The 24,700-nt window shown below is 39.4% G+C and overlaps 1 protein-coding gene across 2 annotated transcripts in view; it reads left to right on the top strand.

Annotated features, from left to right (window-relative positions):
* Nucleotides 1-24,700, top strand: part of RAB11FIP1 (RAB11 family interacting protein 1) — a 64,945-nt gene that overhangs the window by 27,818 nt on the left and 12,427 nt on the right. Inside the window, exons 1-3 of one of the 2 annotated variants that reach the window (XM_051975514.1) lie at nucleotides 425-879; nucleotides 21,947-22,386; nucleotides 23,496-24,315. In XM_051975514.1, the coding sequence (XP_051831474.1) occupies nucleotides 509-879; nucleotides 21,947-22,386; nucleotides 23,496-24,315 (1,631 nt within the window). In that variant the 5' untranslated portion in view covers nucleotides 425-508. Of the gene's footprint in view, nucleotides 1-424; nucleotides 880-21,946; nucleotides 22,387-23,495; nucleotides 24,316-24,700 lie in introns of those variants that run through there. The other variant, XM_051975515.1, reaches the window with a different exon arrangement.

Genomic DNA, 24,700 nt, shown 5'->3' with positions numbered 1-24,700 from the left:
TACGCTATTTGTTGAATAAAAAAATAAATGTTTTAATTTGAGTTGCCTATAACTCCGGGTAGCCTAGTTTGGAGGTAGGAGCGCCGGACTCGGTGTTCAAACAGCCCAGATTCCTGTTCCTCCTAGGCTCTACCTAAAACCTCCGAGAAGCTCAACTTCCCCCTCGGTAAATAAAGCCGGGATGACTTGTGCCTGGGACCTCGCTCAGAGGAGAGCTGCCTAAGTGAGTTAGCTATAGCTCTTCCTCTCAGCTCCTAAGGATGCGCCCTCTCCTCCCAGCCTCAGCCCGCGAGGAGGGGGCGGGGTCATTTCGGTCCAAAACAAGTTCCCGGAGATACCGCGGGGGCCGCGCGGACAGGTGGGAGGCGGGGCTCCGTGCGGGGGCGGGGCCGGAAGCTTTAAAGGGACCGCGGGCAGCGACCCGGGAGCCAGAATTATCGGGGGCGGCAGCGGCGGCAGCAGGATAGACTGTGGCGGCGTCGCCGACATCGGCCACAGGGGCGGCAACATGTCCCTGTTGGCTGGGGGCCGGGGCCTGGGGGCCGTGTGGTCCCCGACGCACGTGCAGGTGACGGTGCTCCAGGCCCGGGGGCTGCGGGCCAAGGGCCCCGGCGGCACCAGCGACGCGTACGCGCTGATCCAGGTGGGCAAGGAGAAGTACGCGACCTCGGTGTCGGAGCGCAGCCTGGGCGCGCCGGTGTGGCGGGAGGAGGCCACCTTCGAGCTGCCGCCGCTGGGGCTGCCCGCCGGACCCGGGAACACCGCCACCTTGCAGCTCACTGTGCTGCACCGCGCCCTGCTCGGCCTCGACAAGTTTCTCGGCCGAGCCGAAGTGGACCTTCGGGAGCTGCACCGAGACCAGGGCCGACGGAAAACCCAGTGCGTGCGCGCCGAGCGCCCGGGGGAGGGGGCGTGCGGGGGAGTGCCTCCGGGAGGGGGAGGGGCTGGGGCTGGGCCCCAGAGGGGGATGGAGGAGGGGCTGAACGGAGTCTGGGGTGCTGTTGGAGGAGGGTCCGCAGAGATGGAGAGCTGGAGGGGAAAGTGGCGGGCAACTTGGAAGGGGGGTCCGGAGAAAGAAGGAGGATAGTGGTTGTTGGGGAGACAGGAAGCAGAGGTCACTTAGGATTGGGAAAGGTGTGGTTGATCCTGGCTGGGGAAGGAAGGGAAAAGATATTAACAGAGAAAAGAGGGAGGGAGAGAGAGAGAAGGGTTTGGGGAACGGGGAAATGTGGGAGTTGGAGGAGTGTGTTGGAAAGAATGGGAATTGTGGCGGGGGAGAGAGGATGGTTAATAAAATAAGTTATTTCTATAATTCCATAATATAAAAGGGGGCAATTATTTGCAAAAATAGCTATAAAAAAAACTTTTTTCCTTTGTAAAAGAGGGGAAAAAACCGTTTACAATCCGATGACCAAGTAATGTATAAAATTATATGGACGTGAATTTTTTACATCATGCTCTTTCTTCTCTTTCCTAGCGATAGAATGAGTTGTTGGAGTTCTTATTCATAAAGGGAAACACATATAGGTCAATCAATGATTGAATTGTAATTGTGTTCTGTCATCTGGGTGAATGATACTAATACTAGGAACTTTGAGCTAAGGATGGGCAGGAGTGAATCAGAATGTGTCATTTTGTGGAGGACACCCTCTAAGGGATCCTGAATCCAGAAATTAGCTAGGTCTAAAAGATTCTTTAAAGAGCACAATTTCTGGGCAATGTCCTAAAATAGGCTGAATGGTTGGAAAACCAAAGGCAAAGAAAATGGAAGGTGACCTGAAGTAGATAGATACCAAACCTGCTAACCACTACATGTATCTATTAGAATAAAGAGATGTTAGTTTCTAGTTATCTTGCATGCATTGGAGCTCATGAAAGTGAGATTTCTGGACATTTCTTGAATGATAAGCTTGGGTCATAGGTCATTCATTAACAAAATTCTCAAATAGGTGATTGTTTACTATAGGCTCATTTCTCTCTCTGGGCTTTTTTTTTTTACTCCCAGATGAGATGTGTGATGTACCAATATTTACAAATCTTATCTCCCAGGAAAAAAGGTGAAAAATTAGTCAGCATTAAGATGTTAGGGACAACATTGTTTACTATTTCAGCTTGTAGGATCAGGCTTAACCCAAGGATGAATTTTAACACAGTCAAGCTATTGTGGAGGAAAAGAGAGTGTAGCCAAGATCAGATTAAAATGTAATTGGAAAATATTTACCAAAATAAATACTAATATAAAAAAACAGATAATGTTACATTCAAGTCTGTATGTGGCCTTCTTAGGTATGATTTAATGACTTCTATTTGTATACCGCTGATCTAAAAGAGCATAACCCTAAAGCAGAGAGCATAGACTTTTGAGCAAAGCATTTTTGTTAGGTCATTTTCAGTCATGCTGATTCTTTGTGACTCCAATTAGCATTTTCTTAGCAAAGATACTGGAGTAGTTTGCCATTTCCTTCTTCAGCTTATTTTACAGATGAGAAAACTGAGGCATAAGGGTAAAGTGATTTGGCCAGGGTCACTCAGTTACTAAATGTCTGAGGGTGGATTTGAGGAGTCCTCCTGACTAGCATTTCCTCATATGTTAAATGAGAGGGTTGGATTAGGTAACTATAAAGTCCTTCCCACTTTAGTTTTATTACCCCAAAGGTCCAGCCTTAGCTGAGATGTCAGCTGATAGGATTAACTCCAAAGTTGGGCCTCCACTGATGGTGTTTTTTGATGGGCACAGTGTGTAATGGACTGCCCAGGCTGTGTCTGTTCGGATACTGACAAGCTGTACAAACTTTATTGAACCCAAGGAAGCCAGTAAGCAGAAGCTTTTATAACTGGGCACAACTGATCCTGGCTGTGCCGTCCCTGTGGCAGCTGGTATTTTCAGTTCAGTCTTACTTGAAACTACAGAAGGTTGCTTTGTTCTTTGAACTCCCCTGTACCTGTTTTACTGTTCCGATAAGGAGTTCTTTCAAACATATAACTCCACCCAGCAGAAAATGTCACAGGCTATGGGCATACTCCTTTGAGTTGCTGGGCTCCTTTCAACACTACAGAGGAGGGAACAGACTGCTGGTCAAGAATGACTTAAAGACTTTCCAGAGCTTAATTAAAGAACTGAACTTGCTTCCCTCTATTATCCCCCCCCCTCCCTTTTTTTTCTTTGAAATTTTTGAAAAAATGAAGGAAAACCAATTTTTTAGCTCTTTATAATATGAGGATTTTTGAGGGAGTGTCTTATAGGATTAGCTTTTATAACGTAAATTATATGCTTTTTCATTAAAGAGGTAAAACTTCAGATAGGATCACATTTTGACCTCCTTTTCAGTGTGTTTTTCTTCCTGGGATAAGGGGATAATGTTTTTGTCCTTTGTATTTCAAAGAGGACCATGAAAGGAAATAATAGCTTTATACTGGCTGTATGTTACTTACATGAATTTTTTATCCATTTGAAAGATAAAGTGCTTGTCACTGGCTTGGGTAGGGCCTGGAATCTTAGCTTCCTGGGTCTGGTTCCAGCTTTGGCACCGACTCATTTTAGAGCTTTAGGTAACTCAGTTTCTAGACGCCCCAAGTTTCCCTGTTCATAAATTAGAATGTTGTCAGGCTTAATTGATGTTTATGGGATACTATTAGGTCCTTGGATTAATGAAACCATTGTGTAGATCAGCAAGGTGCAGTAGCTGTAATGTGTGTCAGAAAGGAAATGAGGATTTTTTTTTCTTCTATTTTTTTTTTATTAAAGCTTTTTGTTCACAAAGCATATGTATGGGTAATTTTTCTTTTTTTTTTTATTTTTTATTTAATAATAACTTTGTATTGACAGAATCCATGCCAGGATAATTTTTACACGACATTATCCCTTGCAATCACTTATGTTTTGTTTTTTTCCCCTCCCTCCCTCCTCCCCCCCCCCCAAGATGGCAAGCAGTCCTATATATGTTAAATATGTTGTAGTATATCCTAGATACAATACATATTTGCAGAACCGAACAGTTCTCCCGCTGCACAGGGAGAATTGGATTTAGAAGGTAAAAATAACTCGGGAAGAAAATCAAAAATGCAAATAGTTCACATTCATTTCCCAGTATTCCTTCTTTGGGTGTATCTGTTTCTGTCCATCATTTCTCCAATGAAACTCAGTTAAGTCTCTTTGTCAGAGAAATCCACTTCCATCAGAATACATCCAATGAGGATCTTTTAAAGAGAAATACTTTGCCTTTTTTAAGTTAAAGTTTGTTTTGCTAAGTTTTCCTGCCCTTCTTGGTTATTTGGTTTGATTCTGTGACAATCTAATGCGCCAGTTCCTGTGTAAATCAATGAAACGGGGATGACTAGATGGCAAAGTGAGTCAGAAGAATCTGAGTTCAAATTGGGCTTTAGATACTTAACACATACTAGCTGTGTGACCCTGGGTAAGTCACTTAACTCCAATTGCCTTGCTAAACAAAATAGAATAGACACCAAAAAAATTCTCCATAATTGGTGAAACTGATTTCTGGTCTGATAAGTGAAACAAGTACATGTCTGAAACTTTCCAAGTATCCATGACATCACACTGCTTCTGTGCTACATATTAATTTTTTGGAATGCATCCTTGAGAAAAATTTTTCAATACTAACAGCACAATATGGATTTGGAGATTTGGTAAGCAATGTTTCACTAAGGAACTCCACAGAGACAAGTTGAAGGGAGCAAAAATGGATTTAAGAAAGTTATTTGAACAAATTATCCAGGCAGTTAGAAAAGCAAAGAAACTCAAATTGAGTCTCTAAAATGTTTTGTCTTAAACTCCAGGAAAATTTGTTGTTTGTCGTTGGTTCTAAGAGGTCCTGACATCAGGGAGGTGATGCAAATGAGTTGGATTTAAGTGAGTTTAGGCTGTACAAAGTCCCCTGCTTCACTTTCTCCTCTAGAGCTATCTGGGTCCACTGGCAAGATATAGATCAACATGACTGGAGATGACCCTGGTTCGAGGAATATTAGTTTAAAAGTGAGATCAGTAAGTTGTAACTGAAGAGACTGGTTTACATTTATTCAGAAAGGATTCATTTTACAAAGAAACTTCATTACTTGAAAAGGCCTATGATGTCAACAGGATGGGTACTCTATACTTTCCTTGCCCCCTCTTTGAATAATGGTTTCCTTTGTAGTTGTAGCCAAAAAATGTAATGGCTTAGTAGCCAGTCCCCTAGGGTACGTAGCTAGACTAGTTCTTCATTGATCAACATTCACATTCTGCTTTGCTTAAGTGAGATAAGACTTTGAAAACCCTAAAGAGACATATAAATAAATGCCAACTGGTATTGTTACTGAGTGCCATATAAATTAATGCCTGCTGTTATTGTTATTGATGAACCCGTACTCAGTTTATCTTGGTATTGGACCTGGCAGAGACCATGCCATGTTGGCATAATACTTGGGGACTTGGAATGGAAGTTTCTAGAAAAAAGGAAGAAAAATTCAGGTTCAGATGCTGCAAACTTAGGGTCACTTTTCTAAAGATGCTAATGTTCCAAAAAGCTCTTCTCAATCATGTTTGTTGTTTTTTAGCGTCATAGAAAGAAGAACTGACTGATACTTTTTTTTTGGTCATGACAGGGAATTGATGATCAAGTTCATAGTAGATATGGTAGTTAGGTGACTTTTAAAATACAAAGTGCAATTGACAGGTAAACACCGTTTATATATTGATATTCCATAAAGGATTTCATTTTAAAGATAGAATAATAACTTCATAGGGTGGATAAGAATATTAGATAGAATCTGACTTGCCAAAAGAGCCAGTAAAGTCGTGGGTTCTTACTGGACCTCTAAGTTAAACTTGAGTCTTCAAAGCAGAGTAGATGCTGGGATATGCTATCATGGAGATGAACCTACAAAATTTGGTTATTTTTTTAACATCACAGAGGTATGTGTTTAATTTTTGTATCACATAACTTTTTATGATGTAAAATCAAGAAATCCACAAGAAGGTAACAAAAAAAATAGAACTCCCATCTCTGAGGTCAAGTGAAAACCACTAGGTTCATTTTGCCAAAGAAAATTTTTTAAGGGAATCCTGTGAATGATGGTGAAGTTTTTCTGTTTCTACTGAGGATAAAACTAACAGAAATGAACTTAAATTCTAATTGAAGGGATTTAGACATTAATCCTAGGGCTCTATATTAGGAATAATTCACACTGTCAGAGTTTGATAGGATTTCGAATTAGAAGGGAATTTAGGGCTTGTTTAATCTAAACCCTTCTTTTCCTGCCCCCCAACAAAATCTTTGGGAAGCCTGAAATCTGGTCAGAGTTTTGAGAATCATTTTTCTGTGACCCATTTTAAACTAATGTTTTGGATATTTCCCAGAATGAGTATCATAGATTTAGAGCTCTAAAGTACATTAGAGGTTATCTAGTCTATATCATTTAAAATAACATTGATAGCGTTTGCTTTTATAGCATCTATATTTCTCAGTGTCTCTTCCCCCCTCTCCATCCCAGGCAGCCATTCATTATAATTCGTACATTAAATATCATGCTCCATGCCCATAATTCCTCTACATTGCAAAGACAGGAGGGGGAAGTGTCTTCCCATCTCTTTGGATTCAAGCTTGGTCGTTATAATTTCATAGTATTGTTCATTTGTGTTGTTGATCTTTCTACTTGGATTGTTGTCATTCCACATATTTTCAAAGTTTTAGCATACTTAACTTTATATCAGTTCTTAATATATCAAGTGCTGCTTCTCTGTGATTATCATTTATTACTTCTTACTCAGCAGTAACATTCCATCCCATCTCATTCCATTCCACTACTCCAACTTGTTTAGTCAATCTCCAGTTAGTGGATCTTTTTTTCCAAAGATCTTAATTTTATAGATGTGGAAATAGGTCCCTTGAGGGAAATAACTTGTTCTGTGCCACCCAGGTAGTAGTTTTTTTTTTTTTTTTTTTAAGATGGTAAATTTTGTAGCCCAGTATTCAGTTTTTGAATTCAGCACCTTGAATTCACCTACCTTCCACCCTACTCCTCCTACCTCACCTTTCACTGTGGGAAACTAGAGTTGCCTCTGGGTAGCTTAAAAAAAAGTTAGGTAGTTATCTTTCTGAGTTAGTTCTGCCTGGAGGCACAGAATTAGTTCACCATAAGAATCTGATTAAAAAGGTTCACAATCAGCACATGCTTAATAGGCTTTGTTTATGTGTAATTACTTTTTATAACTGGTCTGGAAATCATAGTTCATGTTGCTGTTTTAAAATTAGATTCTTTTTTCTCTGCCTACCTTTTTTCTCTCTCTAGGTCTCCCCTGATACTCTGAACCTTACTGGAAAATTTAGTTTTCTCACTCTTCCAGAGAGCCTTCCCTTGTATTGTGTGACAAGTTGAAGAAAACAGATTGCTTTCTGTATGCTAAGGGTAGAGTTCTGAGTAGGTATGTGACAAACAGCTCCAACCCAGTGGTGACGGGGAGTGAGATGACTAAGCAGGCTGAGTGTGCCCCAGAACTGTTGTTTTGTGAAAATGAAAGAAATTTCCTGATACATTAAATGTACTTGTTTATGATGAATTGATTCATTGTTAAGGTAACCTATCCCTATGGAGAGAATTCCTACTGCTTCCTCCCCCGCCCCTTTTTCCTCACTTTTACAAAGAAGTAAAGAATGACATTAATGAAAGCCTGGTGTTGAAAGTGAACCAGATTCCAGCTTTCTTTTCCCAAAATAGCCACAGGAGTAATAAAGGGAGCTCCCTATCACAAAAGAAAACTTTGTCACAGTTACACCTTTGAGTTTGTTGTTGGAATGAATCAGTAGGTGGATGCCATCGAAACCATTTTAAAAAATGTTTCGTGTATTGGTACAAGTCATTTCTTTGTTTTGTAATAGTGTACTGGTATTTCCGCACTGGTTAGATTCCTGCCACAGCTCATGAAATGCTTGTTTTAAGTGACCGCATTGAACACTGCATTTAATACATAACAAGTATACTTATGTGTTAATAAAAATAAAACTTTGGAGGCAAGTAGCAATTCATTTGATGGGCTTTGGGGCCAAATTACAAGATTGTTTCTATTACCTCTAATGTCTGTGTTTACAATCTTCAGTTCAATTCACTTTTCTTTAGCTGTATGCCCAAATCATTTGCAAAAACTGGTGAAATTATAATGAATTTTAATGGAAAGAGTTTTACAAGTGTAATCTTTTCCTTGCTTTTATTAAATTTCTAAATGGATCTTTGTAGATGATTAAATCACAGTATTAAGATGATAGTTAACTCATACTTAGGATCATAAGACCATCCAGATTCAGAGCTGGAAAGCTCTTCTAGTCCAGTCACCTTATTTTAGAAGTGAAGACTCTGAAATCTTTAATAGGGAAAGTGACATGTCCACGGTCACCCAGGTATAATCATAGCTGTGATTCAGACTCGACCATCTCTCTGCCCCATTTTGTCCTGTTCCCTGTTCTAATCGATGGTACCTCTTGTTTCTATCAGAGTTCTGAATTTCAGACATCCTGTACCCTGGGAAATGTAAAACCTTGCTACCTGATAATCACCCTTGGTTCCTTCTAGCTCAATTGTGGGAAAAGGTCATTGTTGAAGAGGTTCTATTCTGGGACCTAGCCATGATTACCAAAACTCAGGAATTTCCAGAGCTGAATGTGCTTCCCTTGCTAGACCAGAGCCTATTAGGACTTTCTTCACTAGATTCCTTGACACCTAGATTTTCAGATTAAGTCTTGAAGGATTGAGAAAGTGGCATCTGGTACCCTAGCAATGCTCTGGACCATCAGGGACCAGGGCTGTTTTAATCATTCAACTTGGGGGGATATGTGTGTGGGGGTGAGGATATGGCTTCCTCTGATAGGAGAGATAATAGTTTCCCTGGTTAATTTTTACAAGGACACATTTTATTTTATTTCCAGAAAGTTTATGGCTAAAACTGTTAGCTGTCAACTTTCTAGGTCCTTGCATGGTTTGTGCTATCTGTGCTTTTGCTTAATTTCAAAGGCACAAGTGAAGCCTAGCCTCTCTAGCTACTAATGAGAGTGCAGAGCAGGGGAGCCTGTTGATAATCTCTTTGGGAGCAGTCTGGGGATTTAGTCTCCTGGGAGTCCCACTGGGACACACTGAGGAATGAGCCTGTTTTGGCAAATAAAAGAACTTTAGTATGTGCAGTTGTCTTTTTCTGAAGTGGTGGTGGTGTGAAAGGAAAATCTGGGAAGAAAGTTATGGGAATTTTCAGGAAATTATTGCTTTTTGAGTAATTCTTTTAGAAGGCATATGCCTTTTAAAGCATGCCATGTTCCCTTAGAGAACAATGAACATTTTGCTGCTAGATAGTTTAAGGAGGTCTCTCCTTGTTATCATGAAGCTGGAAGACCCTGAATGATAAAAAACCTACATTATTCTTGTTCCCAATATTACCAAAGGATTTAATTTTAGAATACTTAATTGAGCTGCATTTTATAGTAAATTTTAATTAAATGTCATGCAGTTTATCAATATGAGTCTTCCCCAGTAGCTTCTTATTCACAGTACTATATTTCTCCCCAGGATCTGGACCTATGATTTAAGAGGTATGGGGAACATGAAAGTGTGAACACTATCCATTGATGTAATTGTCATTGGTAACATATAGTCCTAGAAAGTTCCCTGGAACACCAAAAAGGTTGAATAATTCTTGCTCAGGTTCACATAGCCACTACAAAAACAGGCAGTGATTGAATCTTCCAGACTCACAGGCCAACCCCTCTATCCCCACTTGCTGTTTGTGTTAGATAGGGTAGATGTTCCCATTATTAATTTCCCCAACATTGCAGTCTGTCCCAGTGGACCTCCAGTTCTCAATTGCCTCAAGTGAGGCATTCAACAGCACCCAATATAGGGATTGCTGACAGCCTGATACTAACATGGGTAGTCTCTGGGGTTGAGATTGAGTTTCTGTGGCACATAAATGTTGGCAGAGGCAGTGTAGGTATCCATTGCTCCCACTTGGGACCACGGGATAAGTAGTTGAGTCCTCCCCCCACCTGCTTCAGGAATCTCCCTAAGTGGGGACCACTGCCCCTGTTTTCTACCTACTTGGGTTGTTGTAAGGGTCAAATCTATGTAATAGCGCTTTGAAAATAGTACTATGCAGTTTAAGGGAGTGTTATTATAGCATGCCTCCATTTAATGGACATTCAGGAAAATGTTAAGTTTGGAAAGTTTTATCAGGCTTTAACTTCAGAGGGACTTAATTTTACACTTGGATGAAAAACCCGACTTGTAGGCTTGACTTCTGTTAAATTATGAGGCTTGGAAAGAGCTGCTGTATTCCAAATATTTTCAGAGGCCTCTGGTCTCACCTCTCCATATTTAAACAAACAATAGTACCTGATACCCAGTACGGAGAGAATCATGAGCACACATTGCTCTGAAGTGGTAGTTTTATTTCTTTTTTTGGAGGCACCTTCTGGCAATGCTTCTACATTTCTGAAAAGATGATCTGTTCCATGACACTCCGTCTGGAAGCAGTGGAAGAGAGCAGAATCCTTCAGAAACGGTCCCCAGCTGGCCCTTTCATGTCCTCGGAGCCCCTTCTGCTCCGAGAAACGAGATCTTACCAGGCAAGCCTGGGTTTGTGCCGACTTCTTACCAAGGCCAGAGAATGATGACCTTCCTTCAGAGCAGGCAAGGCAAACACCCTGAAATCCCCCTAATGCAGATAACACGCCATGGCTCTGTCCTGTCTCTTCCACACTCCCCTCAGGAATGTGCACAATGAAGCAGTCCGCAGGCCGAGGAGCCATTCACCTTGAAGATAGCTCTGTGCAGGGCAGCCTGTGGGAGTTTCACAATCAGGAACCCAAGCCTACTAGCTTAAGCCCTTCCCCAGATTGCTCATCACCTCCTTGCACAGCCCAGCCCAGGGCTTGCCCCATCTTCTGTGGGCTGATCTTCTCCAAACCAGCTGCTAGACCTTTAATGGGCTCTTTGTAAAGCTTCAGCTGGTCTGTCTTGAATCTTTTTGCTGTTTCCTTTCCCCCCTCCCTGGGAGTAAAACTTCTTTATCTTCCACTTCTTTCCCCAAGCACCTGCAAAGCCTCAGATACTTGAAAATTAACTTTTATTTTACTTTAAAAAAATTAATAAGCATTTAATCGTTCCTGCTTTCTCTCTGTCTCTATCTGTCCCCTCCCTCTACCCCACCCCCCCTCATTAAAATAAAAAAAGGAAAATTCTTGCATTGAAGGCTTGGCAACTTCTTACTTCCTTAGAATTCTTCTAGATCAATTTCTTATAGCACCAATCAGTTTGCTTTACATCTTTCAGAAAATCCACAATATCGTGCTTCTGATAAACAGAATGCTTGATAAATGTTTGTTGACTGATTTGACATTGTTTTCTTTTTTAAAAAAATTAGCTAAAATTCTGTTCTTCTAAAACTTTTCTCCTATTGAGAATAAAGGGGGAAAAAACAATCATTGCAAACATGTATTGTCAAGCAAAATAAATTTCAGTAGCATTGGAAGTGTCCTCAAAAATTCATGCATTGCCTTTTTTGTTGTTTATTTACTGTGTGGCACTGTTTTATAAGATGAGATAGGAGTTAATTTTAGGGAATCATTATCCCCTCCTAAACATCATTGTGTTTTGAGAAAACCCAATTTAAAAATAAATTAGTTTAGAGGAAACTGAGATGTATAGGAGTGCATAGAGGTATGGAGTGGGAATGGAGTCTGAACTAGATTATTCACTGTAAGGAATTACCAGTTCCACTTTCAGTTCAATATCAATCTGAAATTATTCTACAATTTGTAGTTTTTAAAGCAGAAGTTTTTAGCTTTTTTTGTTGTTATGGACTTGTGTGGTAATTAGTTGAAGCATAGAGCACCCCCTTCTCAGAATGTTTTTTGTGCATATAAAATATTTAGGATTACAAGAGAAATCAATTATATTGAAATGTAGTTATCAAAATATATTTTTAAAATGTTCACAAATCCTAAATTAAAAACCTTTGTTTTAAAAAGTACTTGGGACACTGGGTTTACTTGGTCAAAATCACATCAGCAGTGTATGTCAGGAATGAGATCCTGAGCCCAGATCTTCTGAAATCTGACATGTCTTCCCAGAGGCTAGGGAGAAGGAGAACTGTGTTCCTTAGCAACTATAAGTAAGATAGGAGGTGAAGGGACAGACAGATGAAATAACATGCTCTTGGCTTAGTTTTCAGCTGCTAGTGTCCTTTCTCTCAAACTAGCTTATATTTAATTATCTTACACATATTTGGATTTATTTTCTTCATTTATGTTATATTTATATATCCTTCCCTCTCCAATTGTAATGCCGGAGAAACTGAGGCAGGAGAGAGATTAGAGAGTTTTAATATTTTATTAATGGGAGAGTAAGATTGACTGGACAGGACTCTCGTCTCAGATTATCCAGTCAGACAGAGATAAGTATACTGGGACCAAGGAATCCATATTGGTCCCAGGGCTGGAGGACCCAAAGAATCCAGCGTCCAGCATACAGCTGCCAGACGCCATTCTCCAGCAATGAATGGAGGAACCCCAACTTCTTAAATACCTTTTTGGAGACAAAGAAGAGAAAGGGAAGGAAGGTTTTTTTTATCAGGGAGGGGAAGCCATAAAGCCTAAAAATTCCAGAGACAAAGAAGTAAAGATATCATGGGTTGGTCTTGGAATATTTTAAGGAATATTGTAAATCCATAAAAGAATCAGGAGATCTACTCTTTTATCTTGCTAATTTATAACCCAAGAGCGAACAATCCTTAGTTTTACTGGGTCAGAGACAGAACAGTTAAGGTAACTGAGACAGGGAAACTGAGTCAGGACAGTTAAAGAAAACTGTGGCATAACACCATTAGAATGTAAGCTCCTTGGGAACGGGAATTATATCATTCATTTTACTGTATCCCTGGAGTTTAGCACAGTGTCTGGCTCAGTATTCATACAAAGGATTAGGAAATCTTAGGTAGAATACCTATCCTTGGGCTTGCCTAACAACTATTTTTTGATTGGTCCAACTTATCACTTTTTACTATTTAAAGTACAGATAGGTATCTTGGAAACAAGTAAAGGAAACAGCCATGGAATGAAGTTAAAATTCATTTCAGAAGGCACTCTTTGAATTGCCTACTATGGGCCTTGTACTTCATTAAATTCTTCTGGGAATAGAAAGATAATGAAAAACAATCCTCATATTCTACTGGGGGAATAAAATAGGTAAACATAAATGAATACAATATAATTTGAGGAAAGAGTGAGCACTAATAAGTAGATTGTTCAGGAGACACTTCCTGCAGCCTGACATGAGGCTTTGGAGAGGAAGATAGGAAGGAGTGAATTGTAGGTATGAGGGACTGAAAGAATCAGCAGAGCTATGATTAGGTTGTATCCATACTTTATTACGAGATGACATTGGACATTATGGGGCTTATGCTTGTGTTGACATTTAAAAATTCCTTTCAAGGGAGTTGTAATAGACCTGCCTTTAAGATTCGATCTAAAACATTAGAATTTCATTGTCTAGCTCTTGATTTTCTTTGTTTTGCCTTTGTCGGAACCAGTCAGAAAACTGGATTTGGTAGCTATAGATTCCTGCAAGTGAGAAACAACTCTCTTTATTCAGTAGCATCCTTATAAGTAGTTGATAGCTCTAGGAGGAACTTCCACCCTCAGCGAGTTTATGGATAAGAAAATGTTGGGTCTGGTGACCAAACAAAGACACCTATTGTGTAAAGTGCTAGTTCAGTTTGGGTTGATGGTCTTGTCTAGGTGCAGGTTGAAGGGCTGGTTGGTGCAGGTGACACAGCCACAGGCTGTGTCATGAGATCAACACTAAGAAAATGTTCCCTGGATGAGACCAATTTTATTATCGACTTGGGAGTCAGGAAGCGCTTAATGGGGGGAGGGGTGGCATATGAGTAACATTTTATGAGTTCCCGAGATATTCACTTGATTAAGAGAAAGATGAAGCACATTTCCAAGGATAGGGATGTTTGGGCTAAGGTATGGAATTGGCCTTGTGGTAGGTATGTTTCAGGGACAGTACAATCAAGTTGGGTGGAGTAAAGTATGCATGAAATCAGACTAGAAAGGTAAGGTGGCTGCCATGTTGTGAAAGGCCTCGAATGCCAGGCAAGAGTTTGAACTTGACTCAGGAGACAGTGGGGGATATTGTCACGTAGAGGGGTAGCATCTTAGGATCCTCTGTGTTAAGGAAGATTAATGTGTTGACATGAAGAGGTAGAACATAAGAGTTTAAAAAAAAATTAGGAAACTATTGCAAGAATCCAAGTGGGTGGTAACGAAAGCCTGGACTAGGGTGGTGGCAGTGGTGATAGACCACAGGGTATAGATGAATGAATGTGACAGTCGGTGGCCTTGGTTAGAGCAGTCTGCTTTCCAAGTCCCAGATAATGATGGCCAGTAACAAAAGTTGTTAAGCTACCTTCCTTTTTTGTAGGTTTTAAATCACACATGCTTTATAGGTTATAAAAATTTGTACTTTGTTTTTCTTACTAGATTCTGTCAAAAGGCCTTTACTAAGTAAGCACCAACTAAGCTTAATACTAACTAAACAGTGGAGATAACAGGGAGAGGCAAAAACATCTCTTGCCCTGAGTATATGTTCTGGGGGTGGGTCTGAGAGACTAGTAACTAGTAACATAAAAAGTATATACAGAGTGGATGGAAGCTAATCTGAGAGAATAGACTTTTAAATTATTTTTATATTTTGATGTTTAAGCAGTGATGCAGTGGTTCATCATTTTCTTCAAATGGAATGAATCTTTTTCAGAGCCTCTCTCTCTCTGTCTTATCTATACTGAATTTAACATTCCCCCAAAAGAACATTTTCACCTAGACAGTATTATTATTATAGATTATATATGAAAATTAGGAATTCCTATTATATAAAACTTGCTTTAAAATAGTATATTTAATATGCTACTTTCTTTTTTTAATTAAAGCTTTTTATTTTCAAAACATAAGCATGGATAATTTTTCAACATTGACTCTTATAAAACTTTATGTTCCAAATTTTCCCCTTCTCCCCACCCCCTCTTCTAGATAACAAGTAATCTATGTTAAACATGTTAAAATATATGTTAAATCCAATATATGTATACATATTTATACAATTGTCTTTCTGCACAAGAAAAATCAGATCGAAAAGAAAAAACTGGGAAAGAATAAAATAGCATGTATACTTTCAAAGCTGTCCTGCTTGTCTGTTTCTTCCTGGATGCCTGTGCATTTTTTAAATGCTTAAAAGACTTTTTGGCACTATCACTACTTTCTTTTCCCTTTCCTGACCCTTCCCCCATTGTAATCAATAAGTAGAATCAAGCAAGATAAATCCATAGGCTGTGTCTAAAAATGTGTGTCCATCTTATTCTGCATGTTCATCATTGCAGTGACAGAAAATGTGGGTAGCATGCTTTATTTTTGGTCCTTTGAAGACGTGGTTAGTCATTGCATTGGTCAGAATTTTTAAGTCTTTCAATACTGTTTTTCTTTATAATGCTGCTATTAAATACAGTGTTTGCCTGTTTCTGTTTATTTCAGTTTGTATCAGCTCTTACAGGTCTTCTCACGTTGCATTCAGAGCCCTTTAAAATACCTAAATATCATGCTTTTATTGGGCTTTTTCCTTGGAAAAATGAAATTCTTACTGTACTAATTTCTTCAGTTCTTTCCACTTAACATCTCAGGTCATAAAGCTTCTGGTAGATTACTGTAGAGGTGATGCTGCAAACAGAGGGATTAAGATTTCAAATGTAGGAAGTAGGCAGTACATAAATATATATAATTGAAAGCATAATGGAGACATGAATATCCCTTAATAAAGGAACAATGAAAACCCCTAAAGTTTCTTAGTAAGATCAGTGAGGCCTACAGTACTGATTTGGTGGATCCTATAGCTTCTTTGACTGATTGAGTCAGTATGGGGGGGAGGGGGGAGAGGTGGCTTGTATGTAGAAATGAGCAATATATAAAGCATCTTTATAAATTCTAGCAATTTGCGTATCTAAAACACAAGGGTTTTTTTGTTTGTTTCACACAATTATTTTTACCATTCTATGATCAGAAAATGGGATTATTGTAAACGTCACTCTTGATTTTGGTGTTTAAAACAGAACACCTATTTTCTCAAATCTTCTTTAGAGAGTTTTAAATAGGAAAAAATATTTCATCTGCCAAATGAATTTGAGGCATCCTGTCCAAAAGATTTACAGGAATGCTTCTTGCTGTCTGTAGATGATGACTCTAAAATTTTGTATTTCCTTTTTTTTTTTTGGATGTGAAGGTTTTTTAAAAGTTCATATTAATAAATAGGAATTTGTATTTTCTAATACCTGAAACTGAACTGTCCTTGCTTGACTGCATTCTGACATTTGACTAGACTCCAGAAGAGGGTTATCTGGTATCTGTGTGGGAAGATTTTAGAGAAGCTCCATGTCCTAATTAATTTGCTCTCGATCACCAGTTTCCTCTTATTATAGATTTAGAGTTGGAAAGGACTTAAAAGGTCCAACAAGACCCACCTTCTCATTTTATAGATGAAGAAACTGAGGCTGAGGGCCACACATCTAGGCAGTTTCCCAGGCATGATGGGAGCTCTGGTTTTCCTGATTCCAAACAGGGCTCTATCCCCTAGGCTTACCTCATTGCCTCTTTCTTTTTTATGACTATTTATCTTCATTCTTTTTCAGCAGGAGGGAGAGGAACGGGAAAAAGAGGAGACTTCAAGAGACTCTTTTCCCCCTTTTTTAAAGTGATGTTTTAGACTAATTTGAAAGAATTAATTTTTGGCCTAATTTTTCTCCATTTTCTAGGCCTTCAGAGATTCTTTCATTAGTCTGAGAAACCTTCTGTGTGTATTTACAAACCTGTTTTTCTAAATATAACTTGGGACTCACTTCTAGACAAAGCAATCGTGTTCTGATAAACTCAATTTCTATCTTAAAAAAAACAAAAACAAAAACAAAATTCAAATTTGTTTTTTACTTCAGAAGTTTTATTACAGTCTAGTGAATATTTTAAAAAACCACTTGATTGAATGGAATTCATTTCTTTTGAGGTCATTTTTTTGAGATTGTCTGGAATTGTTCTAGCATAAGACAGTTGAACTAATATGGATGCTGATTTTTTTTTTTCCCCTTTTAATTTTTGTGAACCTGAAACTTAGTCTTTGTTTAGGTTGTAAGGAGCAAGTTAATTTCCTTGTGAAGCTGAAGGTTTTCTAAGATGCATGGTCTTTATCAAGGAAGAAAGAAAAAGATCTGTGGAAAGAAATAGACATTTGAGGCAGTACCTTATCCTTTGGACCAGGGAAATGGACATAATCTTCTTTTCTGACATAATGAAAGCTTTCTGAAATTACCTGAAAGGATGTGGGAGTACTAGCATTGGCCCACACTTTGTTCCACTTATTGTTTTAGTGTATATAGAAGTTTTATTATTCATGGGGCAGGGAACTGGGAAGTAGCTTAGTGAATGTTAAAAAAAAAAAATACAAACAAAACCAACCACTTGAAATTAAATAGAATTATTTGGTGCAATTGAAGTCATATCAAAGATTGTTCTGATCTCGGGGATTTTTCCAATTTGAGATATTTAGCAGTCATTGCTGCTCGTTGACCTTTGCAAAATTGTGATTAGTGATGTTTGTTTCTTTAGTCTTCCTGATGGAGTAGTGTGTTAGCTATTGTTCCAGGCTCATGTTTTATTGAATCAAAGGGCATATGCCTAATAAAGGTTAGTGATCAATACTAAAAAAAAAATTGTGCTCTCTCTTCCTGTTCCTCTTTCCTGTTTTGAAAACCAGCATGCAAAGGACAGAGCTCTTGTAGGATTGACTTCCCTACTTGGTTCAGGGGGTTAGCTTTTCATATCTTCCAACTGACTGCCCTAAGTGCTCTTGGCAGCTTTGAGTTTGGTCCTTAACTGGCACAGGAGTCTGTGAAAATAGGTTAATAAAAACAATTGATGAGTTTCTCCTCACAGGGAGGTGTGTTGAAATTTCCGGAAAAAAAACAAACAAACCCTAAACAAACAGAAAAAACCCCAAAACTCTCATCTTGGCACTAGGAAATCATCCCAGGGATCTGACCCATCTGGCATTGAGTAACTTTCCCCGGGGAAGGTTCCCAAGTGGGTTTGTTAAGCTGTAGACCAGCATTACTAGCATTGTTACCTTTGGAAGAAAGGCCTGTCCCTGTGCTGATGAGTAGCATTCTTGGGATGCCTGCAGCAGCTCAGCTGCATCACCAAAGCATTTTAACAGGCTCTCAGCGCGAGGGGGCCTGGATAAGTTGCCACAGCAGTGCAGAAACAGGCTTAGCAGATACCATGTGGAATGTGCCAGGACGGATAAAAGGCTCCTCCGGAGCAGGGTAGCATGCTTCCTGCCTGAAACTGCTCTCGTTTCTCCAGAGAAGGGATGTTGTGGAACGGCTTCGTGTTCACAGGCAGCTTCCTTCTTCAGAGAAGCTTACAGTTGCTGTTTAAAAATAAAAAACAAAATCCTAACATCTGATCCTTCATCATCACCAAAGCTGCTATTAGGCATGGGATGCTTTGGAGAGAAGCATCTGCTCATCAGTTCCTAACTAAGAGATGCCAGTTTCCTGGCAGGTATTGGAGCATGGTGAAGATGCAAGTTACAGGACCCCCATCTGGTGTAATGTGTGGAACCTTAGTGAAAATTGTCCTCTGTCGCTTTGGGTTTGGTACTGGATGGGAAGACCTCTGGGAGTCCAGGAGACCTGGGTTCCCTCCTGTCTCTGACCCAGCTGGCTAGGTGGCCAGAGACCCTACCCTGCAGAGAAGTCAGTCCTGCCTGCCCATTGGGATCAGCAGTGGACACAAGGATCCTGCAAGGAGCTCCAGTGATGAAGGTAGACATTTGGACTGAGGCCTGTCCAAATGCATCATTTCGTCATAAGTAGAAACCAAAGGTGAGGCAGATAGAACAGACATTTCTACCTCGGTTTTATAGGTGAGGAAATTGAGCCTCTGAGAGATTGACTTCCCCAAAGTCATACTCCTAATTCCAGACTCGAGCTTATATTCCAGATCTTTTGACTCTAGTGCAGGGTGATTTTTGCTAAATTGCACTGCTTCCTGAAGGCTACAACATAATGAAAATGAAGACGGCAGTGTAAAAATACAGGTTTTACACATGTCCACATGTTTAATTAGCCCAGCCCATTTTAAGGAGAGTCACAGAGAAATTTCTTTTAACTGAGCTTCATTATAGAGTTATAAATTTAGCTTTATAAAAGACCTTAAGAGTTCATTCAATCTGGGGCTTTCCAAGAAGATTGAGAAACGTTAATTGACTTTGCCCAAGGCAATATTAAACAGAAACCTTGTCTCCACATACCCAGATTAGGATGGCTTCTACCTCTTTTAGATAATACCTTAAAAAAAAATCTGGGTCCACATTTTTTAATTTATCATGAGATGCTTAAATCACATTTCCTTCTTAAACTGAAAGATTTGACAGATTCATAGTTTTAGCTTTGAATAGAACATTAGCCTTATATCTGAGGTCTCCTTTTCAGCTCTAAAATTTTACAGATTACCATCTGAAGATCATCTGACCCAGCTTCTCCTACCTTTTCTAGGTATACTGAAATCCAGAGGACCCAAGTGACTCGTCCAATATTTCATACCAATTAATCTTGCTTTATTGACTCTTGGGCCAGGGCTCTTTCCATTTTATCCTGACTATTTCTCTTAAATTTACCTCATATAAATTTTATTTTGTCCTCTCATCTCCACCATTTTGGATATCAGGTTGCCAGAAATGAATGATGAAAAAATATTCTGGGATGTAATTTAGGAAACCATCACAGCTTTATTTCCTTCAGGATCACTGGCTACCTCATTAGTGTTTAAATAAACAAATTTCCATGAAGGAAGATATTGCTACTGGCTGCATTTTCAGTCTCATAAGACCTTAGTTTATCCAACCCTCTGTCCAGATACAGTATCATACTCCTTTACCTACAGATGCTTTTAAAAGAAAAAAAAATCCCTCTTTCATACTTCTAAACTCTTCCAAGATATCTTGAGATTTACTGACTAGATTTTTTTCTTTAGGACCAGGTTATAAACCAAAACCAAGCTGATGCCACTAGTAGGTCCTAGGCCAAGCTTCATTTGTCATTGCTTGGGTCCTGATGACTCATATTGAATGTAAATAGCTGCCAGAAATCCTGAGGATCTTCCTCTTCCAGATTTATTCAGTTCTTTATTTAGATTTTATTTATTTATTTTATTTGGAGTAGGTGAAAGAGGAGATTCTTTGCCTCAGTTGCTACCCAGCCTTAATCACTGAATGGGTCCAACCTCAGTCAAATTGAGACCTGTTGAAGACCTTAGTTTATTATTTTTATTTTTTCCCAATTTTATTTATTTATTTTTTCAACTTTAATAGCTTTTTATTTACAAGTTATATGTATGGGTAATTTTACAGCATTGACAATTGCCAAACCTTTTGTTCCAATTTTTCCCCTCCTTTCCCCCATCCCCTCCCTTAGATGGCAGGATGACCAGTAGATGTTAAATATATTAAAGTATAAATTAGATACACAATAAGTATACATGACCAAACTGTTATTTTGCTGTACAAAAAGAATCGGACTCTGAAATATTGTACAATTAGTCTGTGAAGGAAATCCAAAATGCATGCAGGCAAAAATACAGGGATTAGGAATTCAATGTAATAATTCTTAGTCATCTCCCATAGTACTTTCGCTGGGTGTAGTTGGTTCAGTTCGTTATTGCTCCATTGGAACTGATTTGGTTCATCTCATTGCTGAAAACGGCCCAGGTCCATCAGAATTGATCATCATGTAGTATTGTTGTTGAAGTATATAATTCACTCAGCATCAGTTCATGTAAGTCTCTCCAGGTCTTGAAGACCTTAGTTTAAAAAAGCCAAGGTCTCCCACTGTATTCAGGGCATCTCCAGTCATTCTGATCTGTGTCTGGCTACTGGACCCAGATGGCTCTGAAGGAGAAAATGAGACAGGTGACCTTGCACAGCCCTCCCTCATTTTAATATACTTGACTTGCATATCACGGCATCACCTCTCTGAGGTCTTGGTGGAGTCTTTGAGAATAAGGACAAACAACAAGATGGGAGTTCAAAGATAAAAGGTCCCTAGTAAGATAGAATCTTAAGGAAAAGTTTCTTCCATGCTGAGTTCACTGTGTAGTCAAGGAAGTGTGATTGTTTGTCTTTTAATGTTGTTTGACAGATTAAGTATCACTAGTATCTTCAAGTGGTTTTGCATGACATACCAGGTGAAATACTTTTAAAATTAGGTAATGTTTGAAGTTTATTCATATCCTTTTCAGATCTTCTGAGCCCAAAACTCAAACTAATAATGAAATTAATGAATACCTTCTGTTGCTGTTCTTTTTCTAAATCACTTAGTTTTTTTTTTTTTTTTTTTAACCTTGGTTCAAAACATTCCCAAACTTCCTAGCAAGGACTGTTCTTTCCTCCAACCTCTTCATTTTCCTTTGTGATTTGCATGTTTGTTGTGGCATATCATTTATCAAGCAGCTTTTGTTTGACTTTTGCTCTCTTCCCTTATCCTAGTTATGTCACAGAACATAAAATTAGACTGGTTAGGCTGGTTACTTACTGTTTTTCTTGTTGATTTTTAATAACAAAATGTTAAACACAGAATTAAACATGTTCTTTGTCCAATGGCTTTCTTTTCAAAATAGAATCTTGCATTCCAGATAATTGGGGGCTAGAGATAGAATAGGTTGCCAGTGCATTTGTAAAAGAGACAGGTGATAGCAAGAGGGAAAAAGGGTGGTTGTAGTTCACTTTTGGAAACTAAAATTCTTTGAAGACCATCCCAAGAGTTTATAGAGTAATGATTCTAATGGTTCATTTCTTTACTCCTTTATTGCAGGTGGTATACTCTGAAATCAAAACCAGGGAAGAAGGAGAAAGAGAGAGGGGAGATAGAAGTGGACATCCAGTTTATGAGAAACAACATGACTGCCAGCATGTTTGACTTGTCCGTGAAGGATAAATCCCGTAATCCATTTGGGAAACTGAAAGACAAAATCAAAGGGAAGCGGCAGGAGGAACCTTCCGACACTGCCTCAGCCATCATCCCCAGCACCATGCACACAATAGAGAGTGATGATGACTCTCCCACAAAAGACAAGAAGAAGAAATCAAAGATTAAAACTTTATTTTCTAGGTCTGGTTTGCAGAAAACGCCCCTTTCCCAGTCCATGTCTGTGCTTCCCACAGCTAAGCCTGAGAAATTGACGCTCCGCCCGGGAGACTTCCAATCCCAATGGGAAGATGATGTGGAGGATGAATCTTCTTCCCCCTCCGACAGTGAGTCTCATTTCCCTTTTTCACAGCGCTTCTTCCTTATCCATCTCAGCATAGAGGAAGTTTACAATGGAGCAAGTATGGAGTGAAACTCCTCCTGTTCTCTAGAGAGGAGAAAAGTTAATATAAGTAGAGAAAAAGCTTCATTTCCCATGCTTTTCCCTAGGAATAGTGTGGTGGAGGAAGCCCTCTCTATTTATTTCTAGGTTTCTTTTGTGAATATCTGCCTCTCTATTGGCAGTCGGCTAGTGTAAATTCTTGGCATCTTCAGGTGATAGAAGATGGTGATGTTTGTCTCTCTGGGAATGCCCAACATGTATATGATTTTCAGGCTTTTCAATATTTTAAGGTCTTTACAAGCTACTCTGACCTGGGAATATTAGTGGTCATGCCTCTGTTGATGAGCCTCCTTGTTCTGAGAGAGTAGACCGTTCTATAGTCAGTAGCACATTTCTACCTTGGCCCATCCTTTTAGTCTGAGACCCAGGAGAACTTTTATTCTACTAACATAAAATTCATCTGCAAAATGAAGGAAGACCATACTAGGAAATCAGGTAGATGGTTCCAAGAAATTTGCTAAGTACACAAAAAAGTTGTTTTTTACTCATTCATTCAATAATCATTTATTGATATGTCTACTGTGTGCCAAGCATCGATTTAAACCTTTACTTCACACTGCACAAAGAAAGGCAAAAGATGGAATAAAATAGAGATAAGAAATAGAAGAAAGGTACTAGAATTAAGGGGAATTAAAAAATATATGTATATTTAAAGTGTTAATAACCTTGGAACTCAGAAAATTTTTTAAAAAGTACACCCAGTGAACAGACAAAGCATTAGGCTCAAACGCTGATAGAAAAGGGGTTCCACTCAACGTTGTTGAGGAAAGTAATTATACAGTATTCAAAACAAGTTCTTGGGACTTAGGTTAAGAATCTCAGCTGTATAAGGGTAAGAAGTTCAATTCACACCTTTTGCATTTATATTTTTGAGTCTTATATTCAGATGATAACGGTCCTTTCCTACTGCAGGGCCCTTCTGCCTTGCCCATTGATTTATTTGATTAAGATTTATGTATTTGTAACATCAAGGTTTGTTTGTTCTTTCCATAGGCATGTCTCACCGGAGAACAGCAAGTGCAGATCTCAAGCAGCTAAGTCAGATAAACTTTACCCTTCCTAAGAAAGAAGGATTGTCCTTTTTTGGTGGCCTTCGGTCTAAGAATGACCAACTCTCCCGATCTAATGTGTGTATCAATGGAAATCACATTTATCTAGAACAGCCGGAGCCGAAAAATGAGTCTGTGACAAAGGACAGCACTCCATCTTCCTCCCCATCTCCTCAAGGCTTTAGGAAAAAGCATTTATTTTCATCTACAGAAAATTTGTCTTCCAGACCTTCTAAGGAATGGGGGGAGACAGGGAGGATCTCTCCAGACCGGCGACTGTCTGGCTCTTTTGCAAAAGATTCTTTTAAATCTCTGACTTTGCCATCTTACAAACCAGTTGTTAGTGGAGATGTGAACGTGGCCCTTGTGAATACAGAAACTGAGAAAGAAAGTAAGGAGAACAAAAAGCAGGAGAGCAAGAAGTCCTCTTTGCTCTCTCTGGTCACAGGAAAAAAAGATTCTCTGAAGAACAACGAGACTGAGAGCAGCAATCCTGGTGTCTTAGTGAAGGAGAAAGAAGTCACGCCTGTGGAAGCCAGAGCAAAGGAGAGAGAGGAAGGACTTGTTGAAAATCCAGTGAAAGCTCTCGATGAGAAGCCCGAAGACTTGTCATCCTCTGTCTCTAGACAGAGCAAATCTCCAAGCCCTACTGAGGAGGTGAACAGGATGCAGTCTGGAGCAGAGCCTGGGCCTGAGCTTGAGCCTAAGCCCAGGCCACCTGCTCTTTCTGCAAGGGGGCCCCAAACCAAAGCTGTCAAGCCCAGGTCAGTCTCAGCTCTTCTTATTCATTCACTTGTGGCCTTAACACCTTGGTGTGAGGGAGTCTCTAGTTGCGCCAGATTCTTGGTTACCATTCTCATGATTGTGGTTGTACAAAATGTTATGGAAGGTGATTTGACACATCAAAAAAATGCTGTTAACTCTGGCTTTTAATTGGGCCTGCTGGTAAATCTATGTGGATTTAAATATTGTGCCAGCCCCAGTTGCTAGACCAGGGGATGTGTTGTGTCAGGTAACCTTGGTTAGCAAAGTTAAAACCATCTGAGTGAAATCTAAACCATACATTTTGCAATAACAAAAAATTTCCCATATTGGAAAATAACCAGAAGTCTGAGAAAAAGATATGACTAAAAAGATCATTAAGAATGG

Source organism: Antechinus flavipes, chromosome 2 (assembly GCF_016432865.1).
Source record: "Antechinus flavipes isolate AdamAnt ecotype Samford, QLD, Australia chromosome 2, AdamAnt_v2, whole genome shotgun sequence".
NCBI lineage: Eukaryota > Metazoa > Chordata > Mammalia > Dasyuromorphia > Dasyuridae > Antechinus > Antechinus flavipes.
Note: the sequence above shows the minus strand (reverse complement) of the source record. Positions and strands in the feature narration are given on the sequence as shown.